This window comes from Siniperca chuatsi, linkage group LG21 (genome assembly GCF_020085105.1).
Source record: "Siniperca chuatsi isolate FFG_IHB_CAS linkage group LG21, ASM2008510v1, whole genome shotgun sequence".
Classification (NCBI taxonomy): Eukaryota; Metazoa; Chordata; class Actinopteri; order Centrarchiformes; family Sinipercidae; genus Siniperca; species Siniperca chuatsi.
In genome coordinates, this window is record NC_058062.1 from 2,424,999 (window position 1) to 2,437,029 (window position 12,031).

A 12,031-nucleotide genomic window follows, 5' to 3' on the forward strand; every position below is an offset into this window, starting at 1 on the left:
TAACCAACTTTGTCTCCCAAACATAAAATGTTTGCATGTTCAGGCATCTTTATCTCGGTGAGTGATTGTGTTTGATAAAAATGTCAACTTTAATTTGGCTAATAGACCAGTGTGTGTTTGTTTGTGTGTGTGTGTGTGTTTAATCTGAAGAGTGGAGTCATTTTCCCCTCTAATGAGTGTGTGTGTATAAACTGAGTCCTAATAGGATCAGTAGAGTCCTATAACAGCCCACAGTACACAGTGAGGAACAGCTGGAGGGAATTCACTCGCTCCCTCTCTCTCTCTCTCTCTCTCTCTCTCTCTCTCACACACACACACACACACACACACACACACACACACACACACACACACACACACACACACACGATGAGAAGGACTATGGGAACCATAATGTGGCTGAAAAACGTCCACGCACTGCAACTTAACAAAACACGTGCACAAATAGCAACAATATTGCTGAACATGGACGATTCTGCAAAACGCTGATTAAAATTCTCGCTTTCCACAATATCTGTGCATGGTAACTACAATATGTTTAACGACAGGGAAAGATTATGCGGTGCTATGGTTAAGGTATGGTTATGGTTAGGCAACTAAAACACCCCCCAACACATACGTATGTCGGAAAATAAGATATCTAACATTGTGAGTATAATTTTACCAATCAGGAGCTACAATGTGTGATATCACAGATGCATGCAGATTGACTGTATTAAAACAGTAATTATTTAATTTCTCCATTTGTCCATTTGTTGATGAAATTTTTAATACATTTTGTCATAATTTTTGTTTTCAAAGGTTACTTTGTATTTGGTTTTTGTCTCTTTTCCTCGTGGAAAGTTCTTCGGTGATTGTTCGGTTAATTTGCCGTAATCACAGTCTTTCCTTAACCTTGTGCGTACTGTAGATGCCATTCACAGATACTGTAGAAAATCTGCCCCTTTTTCATCAACATTATCTGCAGCCTGCAGAAGGCAGAGAACTGACAAAAAGGACCTGGATAATGTTTAAGTAAATCCTTCCCTTCAGCAAAAGATTCTGCAAAACGATAAAAAAAAACAACATAAACATTAAAAGGTGCTTGAAGTTTGTTGTTCCTGACATTTAAAATCCTGAGTGCGCACTTGAAGAGGAGTTAGCTGGTGCAGCAGGGGTGTGTGTTGTTGTTGTTGCTTGAGGTGTATCGTGTTACAGACTGCTGCTGCAGTGAGCTGTGTTAACTCGGACGTCGTGATCTACTGGCTGGTGCCGGGATTTAATTCAGACGGCAAACAAAGCTGGGGCGAACCCACAGATGGTCCCATATATCCAGTGGGAAATCTTGTCAGGGGCATCTATCCAACAACACAGCAACAAATATGTGCGCGTGTGTGTGTGTGTGTATGTGCAGGTGTGTGTATATTTGTGTGTGTTTTCAAGCCAGAAAGGGGATTTAATCGTCACACAGAAAAAGTGATTCACAGCTCTCATTTCAGGAGCTTAAAAACTAAGAAATTATACGCTGACGTAAAAATAGAAACCAACAAAAATATATTTTCTATTCTTTGTGTGTGTTTGTTAAAAGCATTAAATATTGTGTGTATGTATTCTAATGTTCCTTTTGGAAAGATTTACCACTTTACATTATTCATTTGAAGTTTTCTCACGATATTACGTATTAACGTAGTGTCTTTCATTAGGAGTCATCGAGGTCAACTGCAAGCTTTGATGGAAGCAAGGTATTATGGGTAAAGTAAAGGGAGATGTATGTTGGCTTCACGCTGCACAGCACAGCATGACAAAATGAGCCAAAGTCAAAAGTCCACCAGGACACAAACCGTACTGTAGGCACGGAAGTGACTTTTTCCGGGAAGGGGGGTAAACACATGAATACATCAATCCTAAGTTTTTATCAACATAATGAAGAAACGTTGTAATTAGCATATCTGGAAAATGTTAGGTTCTTCTTCCGGTCTGATCGCCAGCTTAAGTGATTGAGTGACGTCGGGTTGCGTTTCTTCAAAAGTTGATTCTGTTATTTTCGGCATCCCCTGCAGTCCCAACCGCCGCAGCCTGCACGCACTCCCCACATTCAAATGAATGGGAGGACTGGCGTTTTCGCCGCAACACCTGTACTGTGAATACAGCCTTACCAAAGTGGTTTAGAAGCCTAAACCTAATCACGCAGGACTCAGGATGTGAATCCTGGTCTTCAGTGTCAAAGTCCTGAACTTTGTACACCAATCATCCACCCCGACCACCTCCCTACAACTAGCATGCAGTACAAAGATGTAGTGCTTCCGTCACTAGAAAACACAATCCAGGCAGCAATTTCCTTCCACAGCTTGAGTTTGAAAGTTACTGTGGATTATTGACAACATTCTAATATATTTATTAAAATATATACGTATTTCCATCGTTGTCCCTGGTGGTCAAAGTGTTTGAGGACAGAGAGTCTACTGAGTGACCTGCTCCAAGGATCAAGTGAAATTTAGAAATGTACCTTTAAACAAGCCATAAGCTGGGTGATATACAGTGTTTATTGCATCCGTCTGTAAATTGCCTGTGAAAAAGACCAAAATGCTCCTCAAATTTTTGATCCAGAAGATAAAATGTTCTCTGAAACTAAAATATATCAATTTCTTTCCCTGAAGTCCCAGTCTGGACTCACGGTGTTTAAACTGGTGTTACTACAGTCCTGACTGGAGCCATTATACGTCCTGTAAGTGTTAATATTTGAACTGTTCAGAGTTTTGCAGATAAATCCAACAGCATTGTCACACATTTATCAACGCACCGTTTTCTGCTCTGTTTATTGACTCTCCTGAAGTACTTTGTCACTCTGAATCCGACTGAGCTAACATACATCACACACACACACACACACACACACACACACACACACACACACACACACACACACACACACACACAGGCAGGCTGTATTGATCTGGAGGTGGGAGCCATAAAATGAGAGGTGATGGATGGGTGTGGTGGGCGGCTCGGCCTTGTCGCTGGCGATTTTCATGCCTGGGCATATGAGCTCTCTGCTGGCTGATCGATAAGAGGGCCGGCCGGTTTCTACATATCCATCGAGCACGTCCCACCTGGAAAAACAAATAACAGAGAGGTGTGCTCCATTATAACAGATATGCAGGTCTGTCATGGTGGACAGGGGGTTTCCCTAATAAGTAGAGACCTGAAATATCTTTCATCCTCCTTCTGTGAGAGATTTGTCCGCATTTGATTGATGTATTTGAGCACAAACCTTACATTTCAGTATTGTTCCTGTAGGGCTGGACTGATACCGTATATTAAACATTCATAAAACAAGACATGGAGTATAAAGCCTGCTAGTGTTCAGAAGAGGCTGAAACAAAACTGTATCGCTCCTGTGCTGTGCATTATGTGTCCAATAGAAAGAAAACCAATCCCTCCCTGTGTTGTTATAACAAACGTTTAGTTGAAGATGTTTTGTAAAAGCAATGTCAACTGAAATATAACGCTATAAACATTAACAGATGACAGCTGAGGAGATTAATGTTTGCTTTTTCCTCCACCAAAGTGGTTTTGTCAGTGTCTTGTTAGTTAGTTAGCAGGAAAAAGACGTTCACAGATTTGACAGGAAGAACTGATTAGTTGTGGTGCAGAACCAGGATTTATTTGGAAGATTTTGGTGCCACTTTGTAAAGGATTATAAAGTTGTAACTATTGGCATTATTATGGTTAATAAAGATGTTATGCATTCTTTATAGATCAGTTATAAGCAAATTAATAAGAACATGGGTTGCCAGGTTGTGAAAAATCCTTTTGGCTGCCATTAATCATTTCTGTTTGATAACAATGCTGTTACAAATGTTGGTGGGCCGCTAATAAAAGCTAGTAAGCTCTTATAAACCCTACAGTCTGCAGGTGCACATGTGAAGCTGTTCAGAGATTTTGGCCCAGATGCTCTGCAGCTCTTTTCCAGAAGAATTAAAGAGCCACTAAAAACACAAACAAGTGATACTGAAGGAGGAGGAGCCAGCAGCCTGAGAGCTGTGATGCCACATTTTTAACATTGCTAGATGATTTTTTAAATTTTATCTATTTTCATTTTAACAATGTTCTCATTAAATTCTGCACTTAGTGAAACGAAATTAAATCTGGTCCCGAAAGTCTGTCACTGTGTGGCTCAGGTGTACATACACGCCTTTCAAAGCATTTTCTACCATTAAAATAAGTAGAGCTGAAATTATTAGTTAATCAAAAGAAAATTAATTGGCAACAATTATGATAATCAATTCATATTTTTCAAGTAGAAATGCTACAAATTCGCTGGTTCCAGCTTCTCATAAGTGAACCTTTGTTGTTTTTATTTGTCATATATGATAAAGTAAGTTTTGGACATTCTGAAGGTGTCATCTTGGGCTCTGGGAACTTATTAGCATTTTCTGACATTCAAGTGATTAATCAACATAAAAATCGATAATGATAACAAGTTGTAGCAGCTCTCTGCGTGCCTTCGAGTTTATTTTTAAAGAAGACCGGTCACTGTGATGACGCACAAGGAACCGGGAGAGAGAGAGAGAGAGAGAGAGACTCCGCTCTCGGGATCACGTTTCTTCAGTGAGCGTCCAGCTCTCTGACAGTGAACGGTCTTCTGTGAAAGGTGCTGGATGTGATGCTGAAGTAGCTGGAAGACGATATTTATGATTTACGGTTTTCTCTCTTCTCTCGGAGAGTCCGGACCACCTGTCACTTCTCTCCACTCTGAGGACAAACTGGCACAAAGAGGAGAAACGAGGCAGAGAGACGCGCGTAATTTCTCTGTGCGCCCGTGCCGCGCCATGCCTCTCCTCCTCCTCCTCCTCCTCCTCCTCTGACCGCCTCCTGCTTCGTCCTTCTTGGATGAACTTTCTCGCCGCCTGCGGGGACGCGGCCGCTCGAATTGCGATCATGAAGACGACGCGGAAATGTCGCGCGCTGCTGTCGGTGGGTCTGAACCTGGTGGCCCTGTTCTTCTCCACCACCGCCTTCATCACCACGTACTGGTGCGAGGGCACCCAGCGCGTCCCCAAGCCCAACTGCAGCAAGCAGCGACGCCACAACTGCATCGATTACGGCGTGAACGAGACGGACCAGAACAAGGTGCACTACAGCTGGGAGACCGGGGACGACCGCTTTCTCTTCCGCCGCTTCCACACCGGCATCTGGTACTCCTGCGAGGAGAACATCCATGAGGCAGGTGGGCACATCAGTCCAGGGCCTGTCCCCTAAAGATCAAACGCGTTTAGGACTGATCCTGCAGTTAAAGGCAGCAAAGCTCACAACAAGTTGTTCCAAAAAAATAAAGATCAAGTCTTTTTGAAGGCCAGAACTGATAAAAGTGTGTCCTTGACGCATTTAGGACCAGGTTTGGCTCTAAACATGTGAAAATAAGATTTACTTTGAATAATTCGGCAACTTGTCTGTCAACAGTTGTTGCTCTTGTTCCCAGAAGTTTAGTTTAGTTTATATGCTTTTAAATCAGAGCACTATGGTTCCTGAATTGTCCCTCCTGAAGAAATGAAATGAAACTGGTCAGTCATGTCATTTTTACGCACGCACAAAAGACAAATCTTTGTGCGTAAAATCGACATAGTTTTAGTTTGTGTTTCAACCAAACTCTTGTTTATTTTTGTTTTGTTTTAACAAACATATTCAGGAGGTTTCTAAAGGTCGTTCTGATGCGTTAAGGTCCTCTGAACACTGTGGGTAGCCTACTGCACTGTACTGAACACAGCCGAGACTGTCCTTCAGCTGGTCGATGTGGATCTAAAAAAAAGTGGAAATTACACTCAGAGATGGAAAGTGCTGGCTTCTAATTAGAGCTGAAAAGATTAATCGATTAGTTGATTGACATAAAATTAATTGGCAGCTATTTTTTCAAGCAGAAATACAAAAGTACGAAAATATGATGATTTGTTGCTGTTCTGCATCTTACATTCTAATAAATTTAATATTGTTTGGGTTTGGACTGACAAAACTACTAATTTCAAGATGTCACCTTTAACTTGATGAGCATTTCCCCCGATTTTCTGACATTTGACAGACTAAACGATGAATTGATTAATCGAGAAAATAATGGTCAGGTTAATCAATAATGAAAATATTTGTTAGTTGCAGCCCTACTAGTCACTTTCTCTTAAGTGTTATTAAAGGATATTTGATATTCAATATTTTTCTTATTGTCAACAAATCTCATAAAAAGACCCAAACCAACAACGTGTTAGTCCTGTCTTTCAATACCGTGACTTCCTGTCTGTGGCTCTCAGCTCCAAGCCCATTGGTTCCTACTGAAATCTTTAAAAACACGTCACAAATGTATAGTTTCTTTTTCTTTTTTATGCTCAGTAATTTCTAAAACAGCTGCTCACTGTAGTTTTTAACAAACATTAATCAAACAGGAGGAAATAGAGCATTTGTTGGGGACTGTTTTCTTTTTCAGCAGCGGATGAATCTACATTTGATGCTCTGTGATGGTTACACTGTAGTGCTGTAAGGGTTTCTGTTATTTTGTCCATCTGAGAGGATGAAGCTGAACATTCATCTGCTGATAAACAACAAACATGATCTGTTGCTTCTGTTCTGCAACTAGAGAGAGACGAGGAGAATGAGTGTGTGTGTGTGTGTGTTAAGATGTGTTTTGGCAGTGTATGAGAGTAAATAAACAGCTTAGTGAGACAGACAGAGATAAAGGGTATAAAAAACTGTGTGTGTGTGTGACAGATAAATTAAGGCTATGTGAGTTCTGAGTTTAGAGTCTTGAAGGCACATACTGATGGTTAAAACTAAAAAGCGCAGGGCTGTGAAGCGATTTGAGCATGTTCTTCTTGTCTTTAAAAATACGTTGGCTACCTGGTGGCCAGTGTGTTTTTGGAGGAGGCGATAGAGGAGGTGAGTGGCCCGGGGGTCAATCATTAACAAAGATCCACAGCAGCTGCAATTACGTGATTGCGGAGGCTCGTAGGTGGATGCGTGAAGTTGCGAAAGTTGGTGTGATAACACGCAGCAGACATAATACATTAAGAGGATGAACCCTGTTGATTTTCTTAACTCCATGACCTGTAGCTCTAGCCTCAAGACAAACTTTTTAAGTGTTTCAGCAGCGCTTACAGTCCAACACACTCACTTTAGTTATATATGAAGATGAAAGAAAAAGACTTAAAACCTGAAAAGACTTCAGGTCGAGGTTATGTGCGTGAAGCACAAGTGAACCGCGAGTCCTTACGCTGCATGTGCAGACAGCTGTCATCATTAAAAATGATATATGCTCTGTCAGCCGTGCGTAGATGCGGTTGACTGAAAAATGTGGCATCCTGTGAAGACCTGTAAGAATAGCTAAATTAGCAGAGTGGTACGTAATCATACATACTGTGGCTGTAATGAACATTAAAACCTTCACAGGACTGTAGACTGTCAGTCTTGTTTGTTGTCAGTAGTGTTTTGCGAAAGAAATGTTCATTGTGCTTATATTTCAGCAAAGAGGTTAGTAAAATGTCCCTTTAGATCCAAAGAGGTCATTGTGTATTTTTGTGGATCCTTGACTGAAACCTGCAGAGCGCCACGGCAGGTCACTGGTTTCTTTAAAGAAAGACCCAAGGCACACCTGGTGGCCTCGCCGATCTTGTGATTGCATGTTTGTGTCCAGTCGGGGACCTTTGTTGCATTTCCATTGTCTCTTTCTCCGCTCATTTCTTGTCATCTCTCTACTATAAACTCTTCAATGAAGACATTAAAAAGAAAGATTTTGCACACTAAACCCACACAGGTGTTTTCACTTATGTAGTTAAAGGCTGGACCTCTTTTCAGAACTGTGTGGGCGTGTACAGACAGCGCCTGACTGACTCTCCAGTGATCACTCTAAGGCCTTGTTCAGACTGCCAGCATATCCAGATTGTATCCAGATTGATTTTAGAAAGTCTGGACAGCAAACGTGACACACAATGACGACGTCGTGACGGAACTGCACCAGAGTGGCTGAGCAGAATCCATGCAGACAGGTTGGTGATGTCTGGACACACAAATCTGATCACTTGCAAATAACAATAATAATAACAGTGCAGACAGTCTGTCTTAAAGATCTGATCTGAGAAACAAATCTGATTTGCCTGCAGTCTGATCAGCTGATACACTGATTTAGGTACAACTGCACATGCAGTTTGTGCCGACTTGTATCGATGATTTGTGCTGCAAAACAATACCACGTGTACCAACAGCGTAAACAACACAGACTAATAAACGTATATTTCATGGCTGAATCCAAATGGAAAAGGTTCTGTTGTGTCTCTGCCAACAGGTAAAAGCAGTGAAAAGATTAAAGTTCACAGTGTCTCCACTCCCTGCTGCTGTTTAATTATCAGCTGATAAAGATATGAGGCCATACCTACCGCCTCATATGCCACCTGCACCCCATTTTTCCCCTTACCACTACGTAACAGGCCAGATAGAGCGCAGCCACAATTCCCATCAGAGCTCTGCCCAACGTCAGCCTGAGATCAGGTCTAATCAGCCAGAATAACTGAAAACATCTGTGTGGGAGTGCAGGGCCTTTAAACAACATGACAACATTTACCTGTTAATGCAACAGAGCTGTAAAATGGCACATGGGTGAGGTTTAGGCACCAAAACTACTTGGTTAGGTTTAGGAAAAAAGAAAGGCAGAACGTGTGTGGATCATGATTCTGGTACGCTTGTGTGTGTGTGTGTGTGTGTGTGTGTCCTCTCTCCCTGCTGGTGTGTGAGGAACTCTACAGGAAGCCCACCAGGAGAAAATATGTTTTATTCAGCTGTTTTCCTAGTTTTGGAACAAATTCAAAATATATGATGGTGGGTGTCTGGACCGTTATGAAGCAGGTATACATAATTTATTATTGCTATTTTGAATAACCTCTATATGCACCCTGGATGCCATGGTTTATTACACCGGTCAGAACGTTTGTTTGGCATATAGGTTATGATGATGAAGTGAATTTTATGAGGCAGATGCTGGATTTCGCCTCCAGTTTTGGGGATTTGAAAAGTGGAAAGATGTCTAGATGATAACGTTTGTTCTGGCATTTTGCTGACTATATTTTCAAGATGTAACAGGCTCGAAATGATCTCTTGTTAATATTTCTTGGCTATAAAGTAAAATCCTTTCCTACTTTACAGTGTTATTGCACAAGTTTAGTAATAGCAGCTTGTTTACTTCCTTCAACCCAGATTAGTCTGACCTATGGCCACTGGCTGGCAGGTGTCTGTTAAAATCAAATCGTATTTAAGGTCTTGATATATGTTTCATGCCTCAAACACATCTGTTATTTTATCAAGGATTCATCTTGTGTTATTGCTCACATGATAATATCCCACACAAACCATACATTTTTGTAATATATCACACAAAAAGTGGTGGCACTATTTTTTGTGAATTTCTATTTTTGTCAGATAACACGCTTTACTTAGCTCGGTTTCAGATCAGGTTTGTGGGATTAACCTGAGGTGAGTTTTTGTCCTGCGAGTCCACAACGTTTTGATGAAGATAAAACATTTATTCTGGACTAAATAAATATGGAGTACCTGTCAGTTCTCATCTATACAGCATTCTTCAGTGTCTTTATTGGCACTGCAGGATAAAGATGGTTTTGACGTCACATACATCACAGAGCGGAGAGTTATGTTAATTAACATTTTACAGTGTGACTCCCTCTCTCTCTCTCTCACATTCATTTGTCCTTCGTCTTCTCCTCTGACTTCACTCTCCAGACTATTCTTTTAACTCAAGACAATAATAAGAAACACAATGAAGAGAATATGTGTTGTAAGGTTGAATTCACAGTGTCGTTACAGTTGAGCCTGCAGAAGAAATGTTGGTCCAGATGGTGCCTCAAAGTTTATCACAACCAGGGTCTTATGTTCATAGTTTTGTCCTTCATTCCTATCAGCAATGGTGGAAGAAGTACTCAGATCTTTTACTAAAGTAAAAGTAGAAATACCACAGTATAAAAATACTCAAGTCACAAGTAAAAGTCCTGCATTCAAAACCTTACTTGACTAAAAGTGCCAAGTATTGGTGTCAAAATATACTTAAAGATCCCCTCCAGACATGCATTAATACATACAGTATATACAAATTGTCTGCTTGGAACAATAATGTGTGTCTATTGTACTGAATATCCACATTAAAATCCTTAAAAATGCATCTACTCCTTCTACCTCCAGATCTATGAATATGCAAATTTAGTTCATTTCTGAAGTTTTCCTGCTGGACACAAGATGTCTCCTCCTTCACTGTAAAGTCCTTTCTCAGTGTTTGTGCACTGGCAGCTTCAAGTTTCTACATCACACTTGTATAATTTGCTAATTGGATCAGGATTGGCTTCCACACTATTTGTGATGTCACAAATCATGCTCGTAGGCTCCACCCCTTAAAATCAGATTTTCAATGAGCGCAGAGAAACTTTCCACTTTCAGCCTTCTAGTGTCAAACTCTGCACGGACATGATTCTGAAGCTCAACCATCCAACTGTAGGAACAAGAAGAAAAACATATTTTTGAGTGGAGGGGGACTTTAAAGTACCAAAAGTAAAAGTCATTATGCAGAAAAGGGCCATTTCAGGATAATGTATATCACTGGATTATAATTAGTGATGCATTAATGTGTTCATCACTTTAATTTTGCAGCTGATAAAGGTGGAGCTGATTACAACTACTTTATACTGCCTGGTTGCTTAATCTATAATAATGCATCATCATTTATTAGTTGATTTATGTTTTGTGTTAATAATCTGAATCTAAAAAGTAACTAATGTTGTCAAATAAATGTAGAAGTATAAAGTAGCATAAAACGGAAATAGCCACATAAAGTTGAACAGTACAGTACTTGAGTAAATGTACTGAGTTACATTCCACCACTGCCTATCAGTAATGATAACATCACCAAGTTAATATCTGAGGTCTGGGAACACGGTGACTTCGCTACAAGAAGTCAAAAACACGAGCAGTCAGACGATCGTACAGGTTGTAAACAAACCATCTGAAATATTTACAGGTCCAACTGTGAAATGTGATGGATGTTTCCAACTGACAGTTTGGGACATCATTTTACCATTCACCTGCGTTTCTGGGAGTTTGTTTCCAACCTGCCTGGTCAACATAAGTTATTTAACAATATAAGCAAAAAGTGTGGCATTCTCAGTAAAAAGAGTTTACCTCCTGCCTCATGCATCAGCTCAGATACAACTAATGTGCCTCGGATAATACATTTTTTATGTTTTTTAAAGTTATGGTTACACAAATAACTTGTTTAAAGACAGGAAAAAGATTGTGGTCTTTGTTAAATATTGAAAAAGTAAACACTAACTTAAAGCATGAGACAGGATATGAACTCCAAACACTAAAGTCATGTGCTTTGTGCACCCAGTGAAAATTATTTGGGCATCATTACGTTTACTAAAACATTTTAGCGAGTGCAAATATGCTGCATATGAACGTAACTCTAATGTAAGTTTCCCCATCTCCCAATTAAAATGCACCTATACCAAAATAAACTTTCAAAGCTGACAATATAAATTCAACACTGATCTAATGTAAGAAAGAAACACTGCAAAGCATCTGAAACTGTTGGAAGTTTCCACTGTAGTTTGAAATTTTGGATTTTCAGTGATGTGGCATGCCAGCTGTTTTGATTCCAGCTGTCCAAAATCCAATATTTTTATTGTAGATATTTACAGAGAATTTCACTGCACGTGTCTTTTATCTTTAAGAACAAAGCGATTTTCTGTATATTTTACAGTTTTATCTGGCGCATGATGAACAAAACCATCCGGGTTTTCGATCACTGTTGGTGCTCCAGATATTTCTGCTGTTAAATATTAAACACATTTTAATTATTCCAGATGAAAGGAAGCTTTTGTGGTTGCCTGAAAAATGTGCAAACACTACACAGCAATTAATTATTAGTGTGCTTTCTTAGCAGAGTCCATTTTGGAGGGGCATTCTGTATTTTTGAAACTGTTGTAAAACACAAACAATTACATATTTTCAAAAT

At 40.0% G+C, this 12,031-nt stretch overlaps 1 protein-coding gene across 1 annotated transcript in view; it reads left to right on the forward strand.

Moving 5' to 3' along the window:
• The first annotated feature begins 4,569 nt into the window (after window positions 1–4,569).
• Window positions 4,570–12,031, forward strand: part of gsg1l (gsg1-like) — a 38,569-nt gene continuing 31,107 nt past the window's right edge. The window contains exon 1 of the mRNA XM_044181642.1: window positions 4,570–5,209. Coding sequence (XP_044037577.1) covers window positions 4,873–5,209 — 337 coding nt within the window. The 5' untranslated portion in view covers window positions 4,570–4,872. The remainder of the gene's footprint in view (window positions 5,210–12,031) is intronic.